This window comes from Protopterus annectens, chromosome 14.part0 (genome assembly GCF_019279795.1).
Source record: "Protopterus annectens isolate FY-2018-M chromosome 14.part0, PAN1.0, whole genome shotgun sequence".
NCBI lineage: Eukaryota > Metazoa > Chordata > Ceratodontiformes > Protopteridae > Protopterus > Protopterus annectens.
In genome coordinates this window covers 769,662,631-769,690,452 of record NC_056748.1, presented here as the reverse complement: position 1 = coordinate 769,690,452, position 27,822 = coordinate 769,662,631, and the positions used below count along the sequence as shown (strand labels likewise).

Sequence of the window (27,822 nt, the reverse complement as noted above, 5' to 3'; positions counted from 1 at the left end):
TAGTAAAGAATACATTACTTTTAATAATGCTCAGAATTTTAAATCAAATTATATAACTCTTTTATTGAAATCATTCAGAAATTTAATGTTTAAATGTAATCATTTTAAAGATTGGTTATTTCTGTTATTTCCAATAGCCTACACACACTGTTATATTCTCTTCTGATTTTACGAAAATTTGTTCACTTAGAGAAAAAAAATAATATTTTGGTTTCACATGATGTCAAATAATGACTTAAAATCTATTAACATATTTAAAAATGAATATGAAGATGTCCCACTTTCTTGGTTGGACTTGCATGAAGCAAGAAAATATATTTTAAATAAGTTAGATACTATGCCTTTTACAACCAAGAAATCAATACCCAAGATTATTCAATATATGGTTTTATCTATACAACATAAATCTCCTACCAAAATCATATTATCTCACACATATAAAATTAAACTCGACTTGGAAGCTGCTTCAGATACCAATTGGAACTACTTTACTGTAGTTAATCATTCTCTTACAGAAAATGATAAAATAAACATTACAGTCAGCTAGTCTTGCACCTCATTATTGAAATGGAAACATTTTACTTGGAGATATTTACACAAATCTTTTATTACCCCATTCTCTCAGTAAATTTAACAAAAGAAATTTCAACTGTTGGAGGTGTAATAAAGAAGTAAATGCAGAATGGGCTCACATGGTATATGATTGTGTAATTTTAATTTTGGAAAAATGTTAATTCCTTTTTACAAGCTGTTTTCACAGATCATTTTACTCTCACCAAGTCACTTGTTGTTTTCAATACTCCAGTAACCTAACTGTATAAGCAAAGCTAATCAATCTTTAGTCTGGACTGTATTAACAGTTGCCAGAAAAATAAGAAACTGGAAATCCAGTACTATTCCCTCAATTAAGAATTCAAAACTTGACTTCTGGAAGTCTGTAATTTGGAATATTTAACTATCAAATCAAGATCTCCTGTTAAATGCAATATATGGAAAAAAGTCTACAATTTATGACAAAAGTAATTATTTAATCAATTTATAATTATTGAGAATGTCTTTGTATATAGTTTTTGTTGTATCATTATTTGACCATCTATTTGAAAATTGTTCATTTCTAATGTACATATTTATTTTTCAATTTTAATTCTAATGAAACTGTTTTGAAAAAAAAAAAAAAAGAAATGTTGGTAGTAAGTAGGCTGTTAATTCTGGCCTTGTCTGTAAGGAAGAGATTTGCCATATATAGGTATCCTAAGGTTTGGTGTGTTATTTTTGTTACTTGAATTATTTTTTCTCCTTTTTTCAGGGATTTGGTAATGTTGGCCTGCACTCCATGAGGTATCTTCACCGTTATGGTGCCAGATGCATTGGTGTTGGTGAAGTGGATGGCAATATCTGGAACCCTAGTGGTATTGACCCTAAAGAACTAGAGGACTATAAACTGGTAAGGCAATATTTAACTTCATAAAATAGAATTTAATTATATGCTGTTTTATTGACTGGGTTAGTTCATAGAGATGATTTCAAGCCACCGCCTTAAAATAAACATAACGGTGAGTTTGGTTCCATGCAATATGTACATCTTTTAATGGAGAACTTGTATTACATTTTAGGGGCAGAATAGTGATTGACTGATTAACTTATCAAACTGAATATAGAAATTATGTAAAAGTTTTACATGCTGAATCCATTAGAGCATGTAATCTACTGGAACTTTGCCATCAGGCAGTAAAACCCCACAAAAGCTTTTACAGCTGCATATTCATTGTCTTCTAAAAAAAATATATATATTTATATATATTACTGTATAACATGTGCATCAGGGAAAGAATGCTCTGAAAATGGCATAGCCATACTTATTCTAGTGTACTGGTGCATATCCAGGGCTAGGGTGTATACCTTAGTGGCGAATGATCCTGCATTTTAGAAATTTGGCGAGATAGACTAGACATTGGCGAGTAAAGTCTCAAGTGTTAAAACTGCAACATCTGTATTCTGAGTGTCTACCATTATGGTAACTTGCATAGTTGTACTTTTTATGACATGATGTCACTGCTAGTGTAATTCACGGACAGCTTGTCCAAGCATCCATGTGGTATCAGAGGAGCCGGTAGTGTACATAGCTGCCCTAAGCTGAGGAGCCACAACAAAGCTCTCGTTAGTCACCATATCCTCCGTTGCGTGTCTTTGGTTGTGAAGAAAACAGTGTTTTGAATGGTGACATGCTGTTCTGCATTTGCTGTGTGGCAGTGAGATACTGTTTTCTTGTCTTTCTGTACCCTCTAATCCCACCGCCAAACAAGATTACCTGTATGATAGTAATCAGATCTTTACCACCCTGCTTGTCCATTTGTTTAACCTTTTCAACTTATACTGCAGTGTGATTGGAAGTAGAGTGTTTGACATCTCGGTTCATGCTGCTTCCTCACCTTCTAGCGATTTTTCGAGATCTTTGTTCAGATTTTCGTTTTCATCCATTAAACTGAGATATGGCTCGGGTATGATGGGCGCACTAGGAAATTGACTGGTCAGCATCACGTATTACTTTCAAAACCCACAGACACACACAAAAAAATATATAGTGAATAGCCTATATAAGGTATTTCCATATAACACAGATTTAATACAATTTATGAAATCTCTACTTAGAAACTCTTATTGTTTTCCAGAGAAGCAGTAGCGTATGTTCAAAATAGGGATGACTGATGCAGTAGAATTCAAAAACCATGAGAATGAGCCTCTCAGTGCAATCCGCCAGGCTCGCAGAGCTTTGATTTCCCCCATCAAGCTGGTCTCCTAACACATGCAGATTTCTGTCTGATACTAAGTACTAAGGGGAGAGCAACTTGCACCATTTAAATATTTTTTCTTTGCGTGCTTTTGGTTGCTAATTTTCCAGTTTGCTTACTAAACAATCCAGACTTCTGGTTGCCAGAGCAGTAAGTAACACTTTGGGAATATTTTTTTAGCTATTGCATTGCTGTACATTATTGATGTAATTGACTTGGATAGAATATTTACTGCTGCTCTTTGCAAAATCTGACACTTTTGGAAAAGATGTGCAATTGTGATGTATTTTTTTTAACAAGATCCAGACCACTTACTTGAAACATGCAAAGAGTCTTCTTTTTTCTTAAGAAATAAACTTTAAGAAGTAGGGCCAAATCTTTGTTGACGTGTTCAAAGCATCAACACCTCCTAGCTGTAGGGCAAGAGATAATCTGCCCATTTGCTGTCAGCTGGGCTTTTCTCCTTGGTGAGTTTAAAAAGTGGAGGGATGCTGAACAATGAGGAACCACCAGAAGCTGCTTTCTCTAAAATCAGGCAGTGTGAACAAGGCCTCAATTATTCCTTTGAATCTGCTCAGACCTGAAGACACCTGATCTTGGGACAAAAGCATCCATCTGTTGATACCACTTGGGGACCCCAAAAGAGGAGAAGTGCCTTATCAAATGGACTTGACACCAACTCAGTCAGTCAGTGGTCTCCAGCTGCTGACATTTGGCCCAGGATTAGATAGGATGGACTTACGGTGAGTATGTAGTTCTCTATGGTCATTATGTGAATGAGGTTTCAGAGAATCCTGTTGATTTGCTGATGGCACATTGTGCTAGTGTTCATGCAAAAAAAAAAATCACTGGAATCAACTTTCAGTGACTAAGAAACTAGCATTTTTTCCCAGCAGGAGTGATATGCCTTGTACCACCCATTATGTAGAGGACACCCTCCACAGCCCCCATCTTATACGAACTCCACAGTTGTACAACAATGGGGAAAATTGCAATTTCCATTGGCAAAAGATTTTAATGATTTTGTTTCATAAAAAACACCCTCACACTTGGTGTGTTCAGCAAATTGACTAGCTCTTATATCAGGCCCATCAGCCAGCATTACAGAATCCCCTACACATATGCTCCACCATACCTTCAGGAGTTACATTTTCAAAATCGACCACCCCACTGTCATCTGCCATAACTATTTTCAGTTGTACGTTTGCTGAGGAGCACATTGCTATGTGGCAAAAGTGCTACCCCTTCCCCAGTAACTCTGCCCAGCTTTTATGGCATGTAATTCCTAGCAAAATAGAAGAAAACCCATTTGCCATAACCATATAAGGATTCCACCTGTAGTAATGATGAAATTGTTGAGCTAGTTTACACTGCACAGATTTGTGCTCCTTGGGGATATATTGCAGACAAGGAAGGTGTCCCTGTTCTCTGCCCAGCCCCAGGCACCTCTTCTTTGGAGAGATTATTGGTTTAACAAGGGTGCACTTCAGTACGGGATCGAAATTTTAAAACTTTCTCTAAGTGCATGGATTTGCTAGTCATTGACCAACCTAAGGTCATTGCCATCCCTCCAGTGGTCCAGGTATTTGAGGACACTCTTGAAAGTCTGTCACTGTAGCCACATTAACACCATCATTTGCTGTTATAGAGTGGAGAAAAGGCTAAATACTCATATAAAAAAACAGACCCAGAGGTCATCTTGGTTGCTGTTGGAAGGGATTCAGAAGTGATGCCCATCAGTATACACTGCTGGCTGATGGGAGAAATAGAGTTACAAATCATTTTGGCAATAATGGTACACATCTGTGCAGCTCCAGGTATCAGAACTGTGACTGGTGTGCGTATCCATTTAGATCAGTCCACTACCCTAAATAACAGACAATAAGAAATTACAGGACTTGTATGCTAATGCAGCATTCTTAAGCAAATGGAGGAGGATGTAAGAGTTCCTCTGTCGCACTTCTCAAGCTGAAGAGTTCAGGACACATACAGAGCTAGTAAGATTGGTACACATAGGATAAGATGTGGGTATGATGCTACAGATGTATGCCAGGGCTGCTTTTAAGAAGGAATGGATTTTGGAACTGTTTTAAGAAGGCATACTTAACTCAAGATTCTGCCTCTTCCTGAGGACATCAGTTGCCAAAATCTAAATGATCCTTGGAAAGCTATTGGCTTTTCAATCTTTTTGCATGAGACATCTTTAAAACATTTAAACTGGCAAGAGAAGACCATGCAGATGGTGGAAGAGTTTTTACCTCAACCCATTCCCAAATAAATTCCCTGGGTCCGTCACTGAAAACATGGATTTGGATGAGTGAGAAGGATCCCCAAGATCCTCCCAGAAGACCTCACTTTTAAAGACCTCCTAGAATTGATGAAACAGAAGGGGGGGGGTTGGTCCACCTTCCCAGGACGAATCTGTGATCCTTAAGGCTTTCGAAACTGGCTTGTCTGCATCCTGGGTGGTCGTTTCCTTCCCCCCAGATATCGTTGTCGATCCTGTGGCACAGGGGGCATGAAAGAATGCTGACATCATAGAACCTATCCCAAAAAAAAAAAAAAAAAAAAAAAAAAAAGGATCTTGGTAGTCCAAAAGACATGAAACACTGGATGAACAGACCCCCTATTAGATCCCATTGTAGTAGCAGCAGCCATGAAGAAAGCTGTCAGAGAAGAAAGCTTCTGTCCATCCCCCTAGCACTGAATCAAGGGCATTGGGAAGACTAGGGAAATGGGCATATGCTTCAGCTACCTTTGCAGTCAGAGCACTGAACTATGTAACTTGTTCTTAGAGGAACTTCACCAAGGAGATTTCCAAGTCCCTCTCTGGTAACTTGCTTTCAGATGGCACAGGCATTACCATGCATTGCCATGCCTAAATGAGGCTATGCCACTTTGCGGAAAGCTTTAAGCTATCCTTTATTAATGCTCCTTTTGACAGTTCCACACTGTTTAGGCCAAAAGTTAGAGACTCAAGTTGGAGTGAGCAAGATAGTAAGACCCTGTCTGCTGTAGGGATCTGTTTCTCCTCCCGTCAAAGATCTTATTCCAGGAATCAAAGGGGTGGTAAGAAAATGTGATTCAGAAAACCACAAGGTTTTCACTGCAGCACTCCTGGAGACACCCTCTCCCCACTCTGAGGCAGAGAGGGAGGTAATTCGAATAGACACTGCCCCAGAGGTAGAAGCTGACTGATAATTAGGGTTTACACAGACTTTTACTTAGAAATCCTATCAGCACCCCTGAAGGGATACCCACCTGCTGCCCTCTGCAGGCAGTCGTGGGGGGGGGGTTGCTTCACCTTGCACTCACAAGCCTGGCACAACATTACATCAGATTCCAGGGTGTTAAGCATAATCACCAGAGGCCACAGCATTCCCTATCTGATATTGTTAATCCTCGTTCATTCCTTGTGTGAGTATCGGTTCTGCCCTCTGAACCGAGCCGGCCATCTTCCAAGCTCGCGTCGGCTACAAACTCTAACTAAAACTCTTACCCAGAATTTCCCTCTCCCTGTTAACTCAGATTTCATTTGCCATGTCGCCATTCGTCGTGTCAAGCTACTTCTCTTGAGCTAAGTACAATATTTTTTGTCATACTAGTCTAAAACAATGTTTTCTCTCAAAAAAGTTACTAGTTTGTTTTCTCTTACCTTATAGCATTTAGCGACTATACCTGCTTGAATCTTTTCAATCCCCTTCATCCTATTTACCGCAAGGTGTTTTCTTATTTACCATCATTGGTAAACCCCTTTTCCTCCTTACCTTCGGGAATTTCTTGTACCATTGCTGGTATTCTTTCTGATTTTTCCTTCTTTCCTGACATGGCAGACAAAAAAGGTAGTCCAGGATTTAAGAGATGTTCAGATTGTGGCCATAAATTACCTACTTCAGAGGCACATTCCCTGTGTGTCTATGACTTGGGTGTGCCTCATTTATTGGTTGACCCGCCCTGTGGAATTTGTAAGAATTTCTCTATCAGGACGTTGATTGAGAGGAAAAATAAATTGTTATTGAAGGGGCTACTTAAATATCCTTTTTCAGAGGCTATTTCTGGGTCGGAGGCTTCAACCCCTCCAAGATCCCATAAGAAAACTGAACATACAAAGTCCAGGTCTCTTCCTTAGTCCCCGGCTGGTGACTCCCACCAACCGAGACCCAAGAAGGCTAAGCTTTCCACTTTGGATCGGACTTCTTCGGCTCCAGCGCTTTCAGTGCCTAGACCTTCGGCACCGAGGCCATCAGCACCATCTGTGATTTCGGCACCGACTAGCGTGCCCTTTACCATATCTGTACCGAGGGGCTCCTCTGTTCAGACTTCTCCACTGACACTGATTATCCAGTCGATGCAGACTGTTACTACATCGGCTCAGAGAACTTACCCGGAACCAACAACTCTGTTATTGACACTGATTTTTTCGGTCCCAGCCTCAGTGCCGACAGCCACTTCGGCATCGACCTTATCGTCTGTGCAGACCATGACTTCATCTCCAATGATTTCCTTGGTGCAGACACCTGTAGTTCAGTCCTTATGGCCCTGTTGTTTTCAGTGTAGACTGGTGAGGTGGGCACAGAGCTTACCCCATCATTGGATAGACCTGACTCTCCCTCAGCCGTGTCTGTGAAATCCACTAGAAGCCTCTCTGAACACGTGTTGCATCTTTTGGATCAAGTGCTTTTGGCCAGAGGTATCCCGCTGCCCAGGACCTATCCTTCCTTGGGAGGTGATCACCCTTTGCCAAAGACCCCTACTTATTCTCCTCCTCCTTCATTGCCTTTGAAGCCCCTTGATATAGCACAGTCTTCCCCCTCTACGGTTCCCTTTATGGACTTCTAAGGAACCACAGTTGCCTTCGTGGCAGGAGAGGTTTGCTACGACCCAGGATGTCAGCTGTGGCATAACGTAATTTGATGTTTCACAGACATCCAGAGACTCCGAGTCGGCAGGCTGAGCCACTTAGGGAAGGGGTAACCCCTGTCCTGGACACTCACCCCTCTTCAGGTGGACTGGCCTTCCAACTAATGGAGAAGGTTTTGGCATCAGCTGGCGATACTGTGCTATCAATCTCCCCACCCTCCTCTGGACAGCAATGTACACAAGTCGCTCCTAGCGGACACCGGGCTCAAGGGCGTCAGGATATACTCCCACTGGAAACCCCTTTTACGTAGTCTTCCCTAGCTTCTCCCTCTGAGGAAGTTCATCAAAAAAGCTAGTGCAAGAGGAAGCACATGGTGGACTCTACAGAGGTGTCCCTTACTGAAGACACTGATTTTTGATGATGGGGAAGGGTCCCCTTGGTCACCCTCTGAGGTATCCTTTGGTGATATCCTTGAAATCCTTAAACAGAAAGGTGACTGGTAGCCCTCTAACCCGACCTCTGAAGAGTCTATGTTCCTGCAGACATTTTGTGCCCGGCCCCTACCTCCTGGTTTACTCCACCTGCTGACTAACTGGTTTGGCTAGTCGTGCAGCGTGCGTGGAAGGCTCCTGACACCTTTGAGGCCAGATAAAATTTTGTCCCCTCCTGCTACTGAACCCCATTGGTCCATAGGTCTTCCTGTAGATGCTCTGGTGGTGGTGGGAGTACAGAAACCTGAGAAGCCCCTTCAGCCTGACCTGCCTCTTGAGAGGCCACATCCTGCAAAATTAAAGTCTCCCCCTGAGACTCCAGAGAAGCCTCCATCGGAACCACCGGTTCCACTGAAGCCTCTAAAGAACCGGCGTCTGGAACGGACGACTCATCGTGCCTGGGTTTAACCCCTTTGTCTTTGCGCTTCTTCGTGGAAGCGGGCGTCTGAGTATCCGACGGCATATTATAATTGCACCGCCATCAAGACCAGCCTAGCACAATCTAACCTTCGCTTAATAGTGCGCTTATTAAACCTAGCACAAAAGCGACACCCGAGAAGGACCTGGCAGAAGAAGAAAGCCAGACGGTCCATCCGCCCAACAAAGAGTCTCAGGCTCTGGACAGAATAGGGAAGCATAGATGTTCTTCATCTCACATTGCTGCAGTCCTTACATATGGGTAGTCCGCTGTCCTCGGTCGGCCCGAATACCAAAGTATTAGGCTGACGTCGGTCAAGGCGCTTAAAACTGACATCAGGACGTCAAGGTACAAAAGCGCATGACCGACGTCATATCCTCAGTCTTTTTTGCCGCATGGTCCGATGCAGAAGCAGCGTTGCAAGTGCCGTTCGGCGTTCTGAAATTTTTCGAGTTCGGAGTTTCAGACCGAATCCAAGTTGGCTAAGTACCCCGTTGGGGAATATTTTGGTTTTTCTTGCCTCAGTGTATTACCGGATGTCAGAAAAAGTGAATAATTGTATTTCTTGTGGGAAACAGATACCGCATAGGGATTACCATTCTTTGTGCATTCCTTGTTTGGGGCCTGAGCACGACGTAGTCGGTGTCGCTTTTGTGCTAGGTTTAATAAGCGCACTATTGCGAAGGTTAGATTGTGCTAGGTTGGTCTTCGGCAAGCGGTGCAATTATAATATGCCGTCGGATACTCCGCCCGCTTCCACGAAGAAGCGCAAAGACAAAGGGGTTAAACCCAGGCATGATGAGTCGTCCGTTCCGGACGCCGGTTCTTTAGAGGCTTCAGTGGAACCGGTGGTTCCGATGGAGGCTTCTCTGGAGTCTCAGGGGGAGACTTTAATTTTGCAGGATGTGGCCTCTCAAGAGGCAGGTCAGGCTGAAGGGGCTTCTCAGGTTTCTGTACTCCCCTCCCTTCCCAGGGGGGTTAGGCCCTCTCCTTCTGTTTCCAAGGCTTCTTCCAGAGGCAGGCCAGGTTTAGCTTCTGCTGGTGTCAGTCCTAGTTCAGCAGTGTCTGTGCCTAAGAAGCACATGCTTAAAATGGCAGAAGATTTTATTATTCTGATTAGAGGTTCTATGCCCCCTCCTGATAAGAGGCCTAGGGTGGAGCCAGAGTTGGAAGGTTTTGAACAGGCTTCGGATGATTCAGAGTCTTCGGCTGAAGACTTGCAGGAGTACACTCCTTATTCTGATTCTGATGCAGAAGATTCCACTCCTTCTGCTTCTCCTCCAGAGGATTTTTCTTTTTCAGAGACTCTTCATTCTATGAGGGAACATTTTAAGTGGGAAGGTCAGGACTTCTCTGATTCACGGAAAAGGCTTAGGGAATTTTTGTTTTTACCTCAACATAGGCCCTTAGCTATACCCCCTGTTCTGGATGTTGTGCAGGATGTATTTTCAGAGGCTTCACTTAATCCTGATTCTCTGCCCCCTGCGCCTGTTAAAGCGGATAGGTATTACAGGGTGCCTGAGGCTCATAAATATCTCTATAAGAGTCCTAGGGCGGACCCAGAAACTGTTAGTCAGGGACCTAAGGGTGTCAAGGCCTCTGTTGTTAAGAATCCGGTTCCTCTAGATAAAGAGGCCAGAGCTTTGGATAGATGGGGAAAGAAGGTCTATACATCTTCTACCTTAGCTATGAGGGCTTTGAATTGCCAGTTTCATATGTTGAAATATCAAAATTTTCTTCTTTCGCAATTGAAATCTAAGGTGGATGCTCTGGCAGAAGGCATTGACTGTAAAGAATTACAAGATTTGGTGCATGTCTCTGAACAGGTGGGTAAGCATTCTTTGCAGTGTGGTTTTGATGCTTTTCAGGCCTCTTCTAGGGTGGCTGCCAATGGTTCAGTTCTTCGCAGGCACGCCTGGCTTAAGGATCTGAATTTATCTGACCATGTTAAGACAAGGATTTTGGATGCTCCTTTGCAGTCTGAAGTGTTGTTTGGTCCACCTGTGGAGTCAGTCTTGAAGAAATTGGAAGACAAGGCTAAGTCTATGCAGACTGTTAAAGATTTTTTGCAAGTTCAGCCTCCAAAGTTTAGTAGAAATTGGCCTGCTAAGGGGTGGACGTATCCTTCTTCTGATTCTCAGTCTAGGGGTAGATCTAGACGTGGTAGGGGCAGAGCTCAGAGTTCCTTCAGACCTAGAACATGGAGTTCACCTGCACAGTCTTCGAGTGAGGGCAGGGGCCAGTCCTTTCGTAAACAGGCCCAATGACCTACTCTTTCAGCTGCCAGATCCTTCATGCCTGGCAGCACCTTTGGGAGGACGGTTGGCACTCTTCAAAGAAAATTGGATTTTAATTACCCAAGACAAATGGGTATTGGATATCATACACCAAGGTTACAAGTTTTATTTCCATACCTTACCTCCTTTCAAAGGCATGCCAGACGTTCCTCCTCAGCAAAGACTAGAGGCCCACAAACAGATTTCTCTACTACTTCAAATAGGAGCTATACAACCGGTCCCTCTGCCAGAAGTGGGCCTAGGATTTTATTCTCGCCTGTTTCTAGTACCAAAGAAAGGGAACACGTGGAGACCAATTTTGGATTTATCTATCCTCAACACATATCTGGACATTCCCAAGTTCAAAATGTTGACGTTACAACAGCTTTTACCTCTGCTGGGCAAAGATCACTGGATGGTGACTCTGGATCTCAAGGAGGCTTACCTTCATGTTCCTATCAGGCCCTGTTGCAGGAAGTATCTGCTTTTTCGGGCTGGGACTTTTCATTATCAGTTCTCTGCATTGCCCTTTGGCTTATCTACTGCGCCCAGAGTGTTCACAAAGGTTCTGGCTCCAGTGGTAGCTTTCTTCAGGCTAAGAGGAATACAAATCTATCCTTATTTGGACGATTGCCTGATTCTGGCTCAAGGAAAGGACGAACTTCTTCATCATTTACAGTATGTGATGGCAGTGTTAAGATGCCTAGGGTATTCTGTGAACGAAATAAAGTCCAGTCTAGTACCCTCTCAGGACATGTGCTTTCTGGGTGTGAGACTGAATACAGCATCCCAGATGGCCTTTTGACCCCGGACAAACAAAAGAATCTTTCTCTTTACTTCCAACAGTTGTCTCGTCAGTCCAGGCTGACTGCAAGGACAGTCCTTCAAGCCTTGGGGTTCATGGCATCTTGTATTCTGGTACTTCCCAATGCCAAACTGCATATGAGGAAGCTACAATGGTATCTCAAAATGTATGGACTAACACTGCCAAGATTTGGACACTGTCATTCAGATAATACCTTGCATTCAAAAGGAATTTTTGTGGTGGGCTCAGGAATGTCACCTAAACAAGGGACTCTCTGTGACCCGACCAGAGGCGAGTCAGATTCTAACGACAGATGCCTCAGACAAAGCTTGGGGGGCTCATCTAAATGGAAAATGGGTACAAGACACGTGGCCTGCCAGACTTCAACATTTACATATCAACTTGAAGGAGATGTTAGCAGTCCAATTTGCATTGATAGCTTTCAAGGATTTACTTCTTCCAGGGCAGGTGTTGATTCAAACAGACAACACAACTGTCATGTGGTACATAAACAAGCAAGGGGGGACACATTCTTATCCTCTATGCAGACAAGCAATGATTTTGTGGGAGACTGCTCTCAGTTTACAGCTACATCTTCAGGCAAGGTTTCTGCCAGGAGCACAGAACTCCTTAGCAGATGTGTTGAGCAGACAAATTATGGATCCCCACGAGTGGAAATTGGATCCTCATGTATTTCAAAAATTGACAGTGTTATGGGGAACTCCAGACATAGATCTGTTCGCTTCTCCACTAAATTACCAGCTGCCAAAGTTTTGCACAAAAGGTTTCATCCCACAGCTTGGAAAGTGGATGCTCTCTCATTCAATTGGAGCAATCTTCACGTGTATGCCTTTCCACCACTGCCTCTCCTCCCAAAGGTACTCCTGAAGGTCAGACAGGACAAGCCAACCATGATTTTAATAGCTCCGGATTGGCCTCGACAGCACTGGTACCCATTACTGAGACGTCTGGTACGGGAGCCTCCATGGCCTTTGCCTTCGATTCCACACCTGCTGTCTCAGGAGAACAGTCATTTACTCAATGTCAAACTTCACTCTCTACATCTAATAGCCTGGCATATTCTGTTTTAAACCCTGGAGGGTCTCAGCTTCCACAACAAGTTTTGAATGTTATTTTGGAGGCCAGAAGGCCTAGTACAAGGAAAGTTTACGCAGATAAATGGAGGAGATTCTTAATTTGGAGCACAGCAAAGGACTTTGATGTTTCTAAACCTAATTTAAGTGTTGCTCTTCAATACCTTACTGAGTTATTGGACAAAGTTTTGTCCTTCTCCTCTATAAAGGTTCATGCTGCAGCAATTTCTGCTCACTATGACTGTGACCCACCATTATTTTCTCATCCTTTGTTTAAGCAATTCCTTAGAGGGGCAAAGAATATAAGACCCCCACGTAGAGCTCCTACTCCTGCTTGGGATCTCAATTTTGTGTTGGAGAAACTCACTCTGCAACCTTTTGAGCCTGCAGCAACTGCCGAGTTGAAATATTTATCATGGAAGACTGCTTTTTTGTTGGCCATTACCTCTGCGAGAAGGGTTTCTGAATTACAGGCCCTTATGGCGGTTGAGCCTTTCTTAATTTTCCACAAGGATAGGGTGTCTTTGCGTACTAACCCTTCTTTTATGCCTAAAGTGGTTTCTAGTGTGGCTTTAAACCAAACTATTCATTTGCCTACTTTTTATACAAACCCCCAAAATAAAGGGGAGAAGATTTTGCACACTTTGGATATACACAGACAGTTGCGATATTTGAGCAGAACTAAGGGGTTCAGGCAGTCTCAGCAGTTGTTTGTTTCATTTGCTTTGGGTTCTCAGGGCAAACCTGTTTCAAAACAAACTATTTCTAAGTGGATTGGTTTTTGTATTGCTTTCTGTTATTCCCATCATGGTAAGGAGATTCCAGCTGGGATTAGGCCTCATTCCACTAGGGCTACTGCCACTTCTACAGCTTTTTAAGGGGTGGCTACTAAAGATATTTTGGAGGCAGCTACTTGGAGTTCAGTGCATACTTTCTCTAAGCATTACCACCTTCCACTTTACTCTAAATCTAGGGCTGGATTTGCCACTGCAATTTTACAGGGCATTTTGGCAGCTCCTAATGCTTTAGTTTTGCCATCCTCCCTTACCTCTGCTTTGGGATTCTACCCATATGTAAGGACTGCAGCAATGTGAGATGAAGAACATAGTACAGTTTTGTACCTACCATAAATGTAGATGTTCGAAGATCCACATTGCTGCAGTCCAATTAACCCTCCCTCCTTCCCCTCTGTAGTTAGAGGTGGTTGTGTGGTTGGGGTTGTAAATATTGTAAATATTGTAAATATGGTTAGTGCAGGGGTGGTTGGTTGGTTTTTTGCTGTTTTTTGGCTTTGGCCTTTCCTTTTAGGGCCTTCTGACATCTGGGGCAAGAAAAGACTGAGGATATGACGTCGGTCATGCGCTTTTGTACCTTGACGTCCTGATGTCAGTTTTAAGCGCCTTGACCGACGTCAGCCTAATACTTTGGTATTCGGGCCGACCGAGGACAGCGGACTACCCATATGTAAGGACTGCAGCAATGTGGATCTTCGAACATCTACATTTATGGTAGGTACAAAACTGTACTTTTTGCATCAGCGAACTTTGCAATCAGGTCCTTGAATTATATGGCACACTTTACCAGGCTTCAAAGGACTTAATTTCTGAGCTCTGTGAAACTTTGGCTGGTGCCGTGTCTGATGAGGTCCGTGACAAAGTGGCCTCTCAACTGGCTACCATTGAATCGATATCTAACTCCTCCATGCGCCTGATATCTCGCGCATCAGGAGCAGCTGGAGCGACGAGTTCAGGTGGTGTTCTGAGACGACACGCCTGGATGCACTTGTGTAATTTCGCAGAACCTTTCAAGGCTTCCTTTCTCAACACTCCCATCAAAGCCTCTTCATTGTTTGGACCCAAAGTTAAAAGCACACTGGCCAGATGTGAACAGGACGGTAAGACCCTTTCTGCCATGGGTGTCTGTTATTCTTCCCCTCAACGTGCTTTCTCCAGAAACCAGAAGATGGGGAAGATATGGTACAAAAAGTATCAGGGTCCTTTCCGTGACACACAGGCAGAGTTCTTCCCTAAAGGCAGAGGGGGAAACTCACAGGGAAGACACCCTTTTCGTGGCAGAGGGGGTCCGCGTAACCAGGGTTCCAGGGACTCGTTTCCTGGCCAATCCTACCAGTGTTCCTGAAGAGTGGCCCAACTCCTTTCCTCTGGAGGTGGTTGGGGCTCGTTTCTCCTTGTGCCCTTCTGCCTGGCTAACCATCACCACCGACTCTTGGGTACAAAGGATAATAACCAGAGGTTACCATATTCCCTTCGATCTTTGTCCTACCCCCCCCCCCCAACAAACTTACTCGACGTTCCACCCAGTCAAAGGGAAGAAGCAGCATTAGAGATATCAGAGCTGCTAAGAAAGTCATCCAAATAGTCCCTCCAGACCAGGTAGGATCCGGATTCTACTCTAGATTATTTTTGGTGCCAAAGAATACCGGGGGCTGGAGACCAATTTTGGATCTCAGTGTATTGAACAAATTTGTAAGAGTACAAAAATTCCGGATGGTCACAATACATTCTATCCTCCCGCTTTTGGAAAAAGACTATTGGATGTGCTCGATAGAGCTTCAAGATGCGTACTACCACATAAAAGTGGACAGACCATCAAGAAGATTTCTGCGCTTCGTGCGGGAGCCAGTCACTACCAGTTCAGAGTACTGCCCTTCGGACTCTCTACAGCCCCAGAGTGTTCACAAAGTGCATGGCAGTCGTCACAGCTCACTTGCGCCTACAAGGATTCCAGGTGTTTCCATACCTAGACGACTGGCTCTTCTCCGCCCCCACCAGACATCTATTGGAAGAAGCCCTGGCATACTCTCTCTCTTGCTGCAGAAAGGCTAGGCATAACCATAAACTGGCAAAAATCCAATCTCACCCCATCTCAGTCCACAGAATTCATAGGGGTCATTTTGGATACAAAGAATTGCAGAGCATCCATTCCAGAGCACAGAATTCTAAGGATAAAGCAACATCTGATCCCAATCCTTTCAAGGGAGAAATCCACAGCTCACTCTGTCCTACAGCTGTTGGGTTCCATGGCAGCCTCCATCGCCATTGTCCCCCTGGCCAGGTTTCACATGAGGCTTCTACAATGGCTACTGCTCACCCAATGGTATCCTTTTCAGTATCCACTTTCAGCCAAGATTCAAGTAACTCACAGGTGCAAACAGGATTTAAATTGGTGGATGACCCACAACCCATCACAATGGTCTTGCCCCTTCTCCCCCCAGCAGCTCAAGGCTGCCATGACCATGGACGCCTCCCTGATGGGGCGGGGGGGGGGGCTATGTCAGGGACAGACAGTCCAAGGTACTTGGTCCGAATTGGAGGCCCAACTGCATATAAATGTTCTAGAGCTAAGGGCGGTGCTTCTGGCATTGCACGCATTCCATCCCTGCTGCCATCTGGGACTATTGCGATACAATCAGATGACTTGGCGGTGGTCTGGTACATCAACAAACAGGGCGGAACCAAATCTTACCCACTCTGTCAAGAGGCCATGAGGATATGGCAATGGGCAAATGGCTACCAACCATTTTCTTCTAGCAACGCACATTCCCGGGAGTTCCAACATGATAGCAGACCGACTCAGCAGGTGCATTCTACAACCTCATGAGTGGTCCCTGAATCCCTTGATAGCGGCGGAGATCTTCCACCGCTGGGGCCTTCCTTGCTGCAACCTCTTTGCATCCCCAACCAACTACAAATGCAGCAACTACTTCACCCTGATTCCCCCTCTGGGACAGTCACCCAGGGACGCTCTAGTCCACGATTGGCCCTCAGGTTTTCTGTATGCATTTCCACCTCTTCCCCCTCATTCCCCAGTTTCTGAAGAAAGCCCGCCGGTTGAAGAACAAGGTGATCCTCATAGCACCATATTGGCCTCGTCAGATTTGGTTCCCCTTCCTTTGGCCTCACCTGCTAGATCAACCATGGATTCTCCATCCAACCCCGGGGTTGATCTCCCATTCGCAGAATCTGATTCATCCCAACTTTGACAGCCTGAAGCTGACAGCTTGGCTCCTCCAATTCCCATGATTGCCAGGCAGAATGATCTTTCTTTGCCAGTGCAGGACATTCTTATTGCATCTCATAAGTCTTCCACTAGAATTACTCATCTAAAAGCAAGTAGATCCCTTTTCAGCACCAGTACTGGAGTATCTAGCCAACCTATTTCAGTTGGGTCTATCGGCCTCTACCATTAAGAGTTCATTTGGCTGCAATATCTAATTTCCATGAGGGTGTCCAAGACTCCTCTGTTATGTCACACAAATTATGCAAGACCTTCATAAAAGGTGTGAATCATCTAAAGCCCCCTTTTAGAGAACCTATTCAACCATGGGGACCTATCATTAGTTCTACAAGCTTTGACAATACCACCTTTTGAACCAGCTTCTTCTGGTGACCTCAAATACTTGTCATGGAAAACCTTGTTTTTGGTCTCCATTACTTCTGCCAGACGTATCTCTGAGCTTCAAGCCTTATGCATCAAGAGTCCATACTTGATTTTTCATAGAGATAGTGTCTTTGAGAACTAATCCTTCCTTTCTGCCAAAAGTGATCTCTGAAATGGCCATTAACCAAATCATTGAATTGCCAGTTTTCTTTTCCAACTATTCAAACAAAGGAGAGTATTGCCTACATACACTAGGAATTCACAGGCAAATTCGCTTCTACTTGAACAGGACTAAGGCCTCTTGTAAATCAGACCAGTTATTTTTGGCCTATTCTGGACCTAGATTAGGATGCGCTGTTGCTAAGGTCACATTGGCTAGATGGTTGATAGACTGTGTGACCTTCATTTATACACAATGTAATATTCCATTGCCTACTACCATAAAGGCTCATTCGACAAAGTCGGTGGTAACTTCTGCTGCCTTCCATGCCAGAGCTTCTTTACATGACATCTGTGCAGCTGCAACTTTGGCTACGCCTCATACCTTCATTAATCATTACAAATTGGATTTGGCCTCCAGGGGAAGAGCATCTTTTGGTTCTATGGTGCTCAGGAATATCCTTCCATGCGAGCCTCCCAGGAATAGAGGTAGCTGGGGACTCATTTCCACGCGTAAGGAATGAACAAGGATTAACAATATCAGATAAAGAAGATGTTCATCGTGCATACAGCTGCAGTAATCACATATGGGTTCTCTGCCATCAGGCGGTCCCTCGGTCGGCCGAATTCCAAAGTCTAGATCCGGTGTCAGTTGTCGCTTTCTTTCCTGACGTCAGTGCGACAGGGGTATATAAGACACAGCCGACGCCATATTCTTCAGTCTTTTTTGCCGCGCGGTGCCCGAAGTAGAAGCAGTTCGCAAGTGCCGGTTGGCCAGCTCCTGATTTACGAAAAATTGGAAACCGAAGTCTTCTTTAAAGCTAAGTACCCCATTGGGGAAACTTTTCTTGCCTCAGACCGATGTCAGACAAAGTTAACAATTGTATTTCATGTGGGAAGCAAATACCGCATAAGGATTTCCATTCCCTCTGCATACCTTGTTTAGGCCTAGACCACGACGTCTCGGGCTGTCGCTTTTGCGCTACTTTCAATAAACGCACTATTAAGCGTCGGGCGGAGTTCGCCCAACATTATTTTGGTAAAGCCATTTGATTATAAAATGTCGTCGGAGACTCCGACTACCGTTTTGTCCAAAAAACGCAAGGACAAGGACCGACACGCGAGGTCCACAGTCTCAACCGACACCACGCCAAAACCGGCTGCACGTGGTCCGGTTCTCAGTAAGACGCCTATGCAGTCCCTGACTACCGACGACACTTCCTTGGTGGTGTCTTCTGTACCCGAGACCGCAGGTACCTCGGCCCTTACTCAGACTACAACCACCGAAGCCACTGTGAGTGTTGAGCCTCCTAATGTGGACAGGTCCACTTCCACCCAGGGTGTCTTTAGACCCTCATCTTCCTTTTCCATTAAGGCCTTCACTAAGTCCAAATCAGCCATGCATCCCAAGAGGCCTGTTGCTCAGGGCCCATCCCCAGGCCCCATGCTTAAAAAGCAGATGCTTAAAATGGCTGAGGATTTAATTACTCTTATCAGGGGTTCCCAACCCCCTCCAGACAAGAGACCCAGAGTGGAGGAAGATTCTCCCTCTTTTGAACAGGGCTCCATTTTTTCAGAACATTCTGATGTAGAGGAACACTCGTACTCCCCTTATGAAGATTCTGATGCAGAACAGTCCATTCCTTCTGTATCTCCCCAGAGGATTTTTCCTTTGGGGAAACCTTGCACACACTGAGGGAACACTTCCATTGGGAAGGCCAAGACTTTTCTGATTCCAAGAAAAGGCTTAGGGAATTTCTTTTGTTACCTCAACACAGACCTCTGGCTATATCTCCTGTCTTGGACATACTTGATGATGTTTACTCGGAGGCTTGTCTTAATCCGGATTCCCTGCCTCCTGCCCCAGTCAAACCTGATAGGTACTACAGAGTTCCTAACTCTCATCAATTCCTTTTCAAAAGCCATAATGCTGATCCTGAAACCATTTCTCAAGGCCCCAAGGGAATGAAGGCCTCTACTGCCAAGAATCCACTACCTTCCGAAAGAGAATCTAGATCCTTAGAAAGGTGGGGAAAAAAAGGTATACACCTCGGCCACCCTAGCCATGAGGGCCTTAAATTGTCAGTTCCATATGCTTAAATATCAGCAGTTTCTGTTATCACAATTAAGAAATAAAATGTCTCCACCTGAACAACCAGATTTGAAGGAATTGCAGGATATAATGCATAGTGCAGAACACGTGGGTAAACACACCTTACAATGTGGCTATGATGCCTTAGAGGCCTCAAGTAGAGCTGCTGTTACAGGATCAGTCATTCGTAGACATGCCTGGCTTAGGGAACAAAGCTTGCCTGATCATGTTAAAGCTAAACTACTAGATGCTCCTTTACAAAAGGATGTACTATTTGGTTCTAATGCTGAGGAGATACTACGGAAAATGGAAGGAAAAAGCTAAATCTATGCAAACTGTCAAGGCTTTTCTACAGGTACAACCACCTCGTTTTAGCAGAAATTGGCCTTCTAAAAACTGGTCCTTTCCAGCCACGGACAAGCCCCAAAGAGGTAGATACAGACGCACAAGGGGCAGAGTACAATCTCAAGGATCATATAGAGGCAGACAATGGCAAACTCCAGCACCAAGAGGTGGCGAAGACAGTACACAACAATACAGAAAACAAACCCAATGACTTCCTCCTTTTCATGCCAAGCAAGTCTCAGCTGGCAGCTCCCTTGGGAGGAAAGCTGGCATTATTTACAAGAAATTGGCATATTATCACAACAGACAAATGGATCCTGGACATTATAAACAGAGGCTACAGATTTCATTTTCACACGCTTCCAAAAATGAGAGGCATGCCAAACCTGCCACACAATCAAAGGGCAGAGGCACAAATACAAATTTCAAAACTCATGGACATGAAAGCTATTCAAGAGGTACCTGCTCTCGAACAAGGTCACGGTTTTTATTCCAGACTATTTCTGGTACCAAGGAAAGGAACCGACTGGAGACCCATTTTGGACTTATCCATCCTAAATACATTTCTATTCATACCAAAATTCAAGATGCTCACATTACAGCAGCTTCTTCCCATGCTGGGCAAGGAGTTTTGGCTGGTAACATTGGACCTCAAGGAGGCATACCTGCATGTCCCAATCAGACAAAGCTGCAGAAGATGCCTCAGATTTTTTGCAGGTTCAATCCACTATCAATTCTCTGCATTGCCCTTTGGCTTATCTACTGCGCCCAGAGTATTCACGAAATGCCTGGCATCAGTAATTGCCTTCTGCAGACTTCAAGGGATACAAATTTACCCTTATTTGGACGACTGCCTAATCCAAGCGGACAGCAAGCACATACTTCTGGAACATCTGGCTTATGCAACACGGTTACTGAATTCTCTGGGATACACAATCAACAAAGAGAAATCCAGGCTAACACCATCTCAGAAAATAACTTTCCTGGGTGCCAACTTGGACACAAACACCCAGATGGCCTACCTTACGCCAGAAAAACAGGGGCAACTAACTCAGTACTTAAAAATACTAGCAAATTGTACCAGGCTTACTGCAAGGAAAATCCTGCAGGCTCTGGGCTTCATGGCATCTTGCATTCTTTTAATCCCATGTGCAAAGTTGCATATGAGAGAACTTCAGTGGTACCTAAAAAACCTATGGTCTCAACACAGCCACAATTTGGAAACAATAATACCAATAATTCTATGTTTGCAAAAGGAATTTCTATGGTGGGCCCAAGCATGTCAAACAAACACAGGTCTCCCATTCTGCAAGCCTCAAGCAAATCAAGTCATCACAACAGATGCCTCAGATTACGCCTGGGGGGCGCACATGACAGGCAGGTGCATTCATGGCAAATGGTCCCAAAAGGAAAAGCACCTTCACATCAACCAAAAAGAAATGCTAGCAGTGATAAATGCAATTACAGCATTCAAGGACTTCCTGCATCCAGGACAATTATTGATAAGAACAGACAACACCGCAGTTATGTGGTACATAAACAAGGAGGAACACATTCATACCCCCCTGTGCAGACTAGCCATGACACTTTGGAACTTGGCACTGGGGTGGCAAATCGAACTTCAAGCACAGTACTTGCCAGGTTTGGAAAACACGCTGGCAGACAATCTAAACTGAAATATGACAGATCCACACGAATGGAAGTTGCATCCTCAGGTGTTTACAAAGATAATCCAAGCGTTGGGGAGGCCAGACATAGATCTCTTCGCCTCCCACAGGAATCATCAATTGGAGAAGTTTTGTTGAAGGACTTTTCATCCAAAGGCCTGGAGAGTGGACGCCCTTTCATTCAGTTGGACAGCATGGACAGTGTACGCTTTCCCACCTCTGCCTCTTCTGCTCAAGGTGCTCTTGAAAGCAAGAGCAGACAGACCGAAGATGATACTGATTGCTCCAGACTGGCCAAGACAGCACTGGTACCCACTCCTGAGGAGCCTAACACACACTCCTCCCTGGCCTCTACCTCTAATGCCTCTTCTGCTGACTCAGCACAGCTACAAAACTCTTCACAGTCAGCTGAAAACACTCAATCTCGCTGCATGGAAAATTCCTTAACACCACAACAGACCCTACTCCCCAAAGAAGTGCAGGACGTCATTCGGGAGGCCAGAAGGCCATCTACTAGAAAGGCTTACTCCGCAAAATGGAAACGGTTTTGCTCTTGGAATGAGAAAAAAGGCCAGGACCCTAGAAAACTGAATTTGCCTCAGGTATTACAGTATCTAGCTGAGCTGCTGAACAGTGGACTTTCATTTTCCTCCATAAAGATCCATGCCTCAGCCATTTCTGCAGAATTCAACACGGATCCACCGTTATTCTCTCACCCACTTTTAAGACCGTTCCTCAGAGGGGCTAAGAATATAAGACCACCAAGGAAACAACCAGTGCCAGCCTGGGATCTTAATTACATTTTAGAAAAATGAACATTGCCTCCCTTTGAACCAGCTGCCTCAACAGATTTGCAATATTTGTCCTGGAAGACAGCTTTCCTTCTGGCCATTACCTCAGCTCGTAGGGTTTCGGAACTACAAGCCCTCATGGCTATGCAGCCCTTTCTCATCTTCCATCAGGACAGGGTTTCCCTTCGAACCAACCCGTCATTTATGCCTAAAGTGGTATCCAGGGTAGCTTTAAATCAAGCCATACACTTACCTACCTTTTACCCCAGTCCTCAAAACAAAGGGGAAAGGCTGCTACATTCCTTAGACATCCATAGACAACTACGTTATTATTTGGACAAAACAAAGCCTTTCAGGAAATCAGAACAACTTCTTGTGTCATATGCTGTAGGAGCTCAAGGGAAGCCTGTTACCAAACGGACAATTTCAAAATGGATAGGCCACTGCATACGATTTTGTTACTCCTATCATGGGAAATCTGTCCCTACAGGCATCGGATCCCACTCCACCAGGGCCACAGCTACCTCTACAGCCTTCCTCAGAGGAGTTCCTACCAAAGATGTTTTGGAGGCAGCCACTTGGAGTTCTGTGCATACCTTCACCAAAATACTAACACCTGCCCTTATATTCCAAAACTAGAGCAGGCGTTGCCACTGCTGTGCTGCAGGGCATTCTGGCTCATCCCAGTTCCACCTAGTGCCTACCACCCTGTGCGTAGCTTTGGAATTCTACCCATATGTGATTACAGCAGCTGTATGCACGATGAACATAGTACAGTTTTGTACCTACCATAAATGTAGATGTTCGAGTGCTAATACAGCTGCAGTACAGGTTTCCCTGCCTCCTTCCCCTCTTGGTAAAGGACTAGTGGCTAACTCCTCCTCATACAACCTAATTTGGGTTATCCTCCTATGGTGTATTTGCTTGCAACTACTGTTTTTTGATTACATTGCATTGCTTGAATATATATATGTATATAATTTATGTATTGCCTTCCTTCTGGGGGCACCTGACATCTGGGGCAAGAAAGACTGAAGAATATGGCGTCGGCTGTGTCTTATATACCCCTGTCGCACTGACGTCAGGAAAGAAAGCGACAACAACCGACGCCGGACCTAGACTTTGGAATTCGGCCGACCGAGGGACTGCCTGACGACAGAGAACCCATATGTGATTACTGCAGCTGTATTAGCAATCGAACATCTACATTTATGGTAGGTACAAAACTGTACTTTATGTCTTACCATAACGTTCCATCTGTATTGTTGATCCCCATTCAGTCATTTCGACCCTCCCTCTTTCCCCCTTTTGTGGCTTCTAGTGGATCTCACCATCCGGTTTGTATAGGTCATTTGACCAGAGGTAGCCTCTACCTTCTTTTGACTTGCAAACTCGATCTGAGGTAACAGGGAGAGGGGAGTTCTGGGTAAGAGTTTTAGCTCCAGAGTTTGCAGCTGACGAGAGCTTGGAAGATGGCCGGCTCTGTTCTGAGGTTGGAACAGATACACACACGTAATGACTGAATTGAGGATCAACAATACAGATGGAACATTATGGTAAGACATAACTTCTTTTTTTGTGTCCTCCAGAGAAGAGGTTAGATTCCCAAAATTCCACCCAAGCATTTGGAATCTGTAGCAACAGAATTTCATTTTCAAAGTTGCTAGTATAAAAATCATCCAACCGATCCCCCAACACCAATTAGGATCTGGAGTCTATTCCAGATTGGGGCCTCAGGCCAGTTTTGGACCTCAGCTGTCTCGATCAGTTTGTCAGACGAAGTGATGAATGGATGTGCTGTATAAATCTCCAGGATGCCTACTATCATGTAAAGATGCAGAGACAATCCGAAGACTTTTTCATATTTAGATGGGGTCAGGCATTTTCAGTTCAGAGCACTTGTCTTTCAGTCTCACCACAGTGCTCACCAAGGTAATGGCAGTGGTAGCAGCTCATCTATGATGGCAAGGGATCCAGGTCTTCCAATATCGAGATGATTGGCTCGTAAATAATTGTTTCCAAGGATCTACTTCTACAACAGCAAACTACACTGCTCCACCTCACAGATCTCTTTGCGATCACAGTGAAGCGCACAAAAAGCCAGCTACTCCCCACACAGCAGATAGATTTTATAGGATGTCATATTACCACAGCTCTTCAAATTTCCAAACTCCCAGCAGTGAAAGCTTAAGATTAATAACTTCTCTGGTATTCCAGCATCCCTGCCCATGAGCAAAGTTGATTCTACTTCTGTTAGGTCTGATGGGACTGTACCATCACATTAATTCTATTTGCAAGATACCACTTTGAGAATATTATAGTGGGCCCACACTCTAGTGAGTTCAGTGTGATCATCCCCTACATACCAAAATTTGTCGCATTCAGATTTGCAGATCATATAAAGTGGATAACTTCTCTGTCCCAGAAGGGAGACCTTTTTTCCACAAATTCCTCTGGCCACAGTAACTACAGGCGTTTCCCTTATTTGTTGTGGGTACATTTTGAAGAGAAGACCATCCAAGATTCTTTGTCACCTGTAGAGACAAATCTTCACATCAGTATCTTGGCGATGAGAGGGATGATCTTAACATTGCAGGCTTTTTTGGACTACCTACCTAAGGGCGTGATCTCCATTCAGACGGGCAATATGTTTTTGGTTTGGTACATCAGTAACCAAGGGGTATTATGATCATACCCTCTTTGCCAGGAGCCCATTAGAGTATGGCAGTGGGCAATGTCTTCCCATCGCTTTATAATAGCAGTGCACATACCTGGAATGGCAACTGTACTAGCAGACAAACTGAGCAGGTCGATTCTGTTGCCCTATTTGTGTGGTGTGTCAACTAGTGGCAAGAGAAATTTTCGGCTGCTGGGGCCAACCTTGCTGCAACCTTTTTTGCTTCATATCTAAACAAGTGCAGTAGTTACTTTCACCCTCATCCCTTCACAGAGATGGTTACCAAGAGATGCTCTAGTCCACATTTGGCCCCAGAGTCTCCTCTACGCATTTCCACCAACACCTGTCCTAACAAAATGAATTCAGAAAGCCACGAGGTGCAAGATCAAGGTGATCCTCATCACTCCTTTCTGGCCTTGCCAGGTTTGGTTTCCTTTCCTTTGGCCTCATTTGCTACATCCACCCTGGGTGCTGGATCACAGTCCAGATATTCAAATTCACCCATCCTGGATGCTTCTACTGGATCTACAAAACCTAATGTTAACCAATTGCCATTTCCATCCATTCCTCAACGAATGGGTTTTGAGTCTGATTCAGCCGCTTTTGGTCCAGACCCTTGGATCTGACTCTCAAGCTCTTCCCCTTACCCATCATGCCCCTTGCTGCTTTATTACGTCAGATCTTGTTTGCCTCTCTAATGGTTCAGATGTGGATCCCGCTCTCTCGAGCTTTGGGTTGTGTTATTCAGGGTTTGAGTAAAAAAAAATGTTTTTATTTATAGTCTGCTTTTTTCTTGAACTCTATCCTTCCCTCCCTTTACTCCTGTCTTGGTATTTTCTGCTGTTATTTCTACCCTTTTCGGGTATCTTTTTTTTTACCATTGCTGGTATCTCCCTTGCTGTATCCCTTACTCGCTTTCTAGGGGTAGTTGCTTTATTATCATTGTTGGTAATTCTCCTTTCTTTTTTCCCTTAAAATAAAAAAAAAAAATTCTTTCCTTACCATAACTCGAAAGCCAATGAGATTTCACAAGTGCAGTTCCTGTGGGCATAAGATAACCAGTTCTGATGCCCACAGGGAGTATGTTTGTTTAGGCCCAAGTCACCTGTATTCCCCCTGTCAAATCTGTGCAGGGTTCAGTACCAGAGCTATAAGTGATGGCCACAACAAATTAGTTTTAAAGGGCCTTCTTCTTTCTTCCAACTTCTGCACCTTCCACTTCTGCTTCTGTATCAGAGGTTCAAACCCCCACAAAAAAATCTAAATCAATTTCGGAGCCAAGTCCACTTCCACATCAGAGTTCCTGCTAAGCTTCCAAAACAATTAGATCCAACAGCTTCCTGTCATAAATAGTCTCCAAGTCACCTCTGCCCCAGAGCTCTCGCTTTTCTCTGGAGCCTGTTTCTCCACAGTTTAGATTCCCCCTTTTTACAAGAAACTCCCAAGAGGATGTCTCGTCCTCATTCCATGTCCTCTTCTAATCAGGTCCTCCTGAATTTCTCAGAAGCAGATTTCAGTAGAATTTTTTGTTGTGTCTTTCTGCTTTTCCCGGTTAGGTGTCGCCACAGTGGAACTCTGGTCCGAGATTTCGATAGGATGATGAGGAAATTTTTCAGAGCTCTGATCCAGATGGGGGTCCTCCCAGCTCCGGCTTCCATCGGATCTGTGAGCCTTCAACCAGTTTCCCATTCCATCATTTCTCCTTCTCCGATCCAACCAGCGATTTTCAGAGCAGTCTGATCTGAGAGCCCTGTGAGTTGAAGCTTTGAATTCTAAGATAGTTTTTTCTTTAACTCCAACTGTGTCCATGACTTGATTGGAACCAACCCCCCCTTGAGCAGGACAGGTCTCGGAGCCAAAGCATTGGCACCGGATCTGGGACATGTCTTAGAGTGTCTTGGATCTGTCACTTCTCCTCAGAGCCTTGACTCTGGACAGCTCGAGTCTGACTCGTCCCCCAGAGTGGAAATCTGGGCAGTAACAGCACCAGGGGTTATGTCTCCTGTTAGATTGGCTTTTCCTGGTTCCTCCGCCTTAGAGGTGGTGGAGAGGGGTGTTCTACCATCTGAAAGCTCTATTGACTCTTACTTCCTTGGATCCTAACCCCATTCCCACTTTGCATCCAGCTTCTGAACCTCATCTGCCTATTCCACAACTGGCCCATATGAGCTTTCAGTTCCAGTTCAGGAACTTCCTGTTTCTTCCGACACCTCTCCAGATCATCCCACTGAAGAGGTTTCCCAGAAGAGATTGTGTAAGTGGAGGCACTTAGATTCCCTACAGGAATCTTATAGAAAACACCGATTTTGATGAGGGGGAAGGGTCCCCCAGATAATCACCTGAAGACGTCTCCTTCAGGGACATTCTGGAGATCCTTCACTGAAAAGGTGGTTGGTCCTCTGAATCCCCTTCCAATCAGTGTTCCTAGAAGCCTCAGAGTCTGGGCCCTCTGTGTGTTGTGACCCCCCACCCCCAGCGGATGACCTCCTAGACCTAACCTCCCACCTGGCTGGGAAGAAATTGGTTACTGTAGAACCTATCCCCCATGGTCTAGACGAGATCTTAGCTCCACCCAAAGACGGGTGTTTTTGGAGTAAGGGGAATCCCTGTAGATACTATGGTGGTTGCGGTTGCCACAAAAAGGAGCTGGCTGAACAGAGCTCTACTGTACATCCTCTTAGAGAGTCTAGGGTGTTGGACAGGTTTGGAAAGAGTGTTTACACTTCAGCATCCTTTGCTTTATGGTAGCTTAATTACTTGGCACACTTTACTAAACTACAGAGGGACTTGATTAAGCAATTTCTCTGTCTACCCCTTTGACCATGTTGGCAGAGGAACAGAAGGCTTTTTCCTCAACTGGCCACCCTTCAGTCTATATCTAATGCATCCATGAGGTTAATTTTCATGCAGCTGAAAGTTCCTCATGGGCTACGGGTTCAGGCATATAGCCATCAAG

General features: G+C 44.5%; 1 protein-coding gene across 1 annotated transcript in view; it reads left to right on the top strand.

Annotated features, from left to right (window-relative positions):
* GLUD1 (glutamate dehydrogenase 1) overlaps positions 1-27,822 on the top strand; it is a 563,305-nt gene that overhangs the window by 282,855 nt on the left and 252,628 nt on the right. Inside the window, exon 7 of the mRNA XM_044056503.1 lies at positions 1,307-1,444. Within this exon, the coding sequence (XP_043912438.1) occupies positions 1,307-1,444 (138 nt within the window). The remainder of the gene's footprint in view (positions 1-1,306; positions 1,445-27,822) is intronic.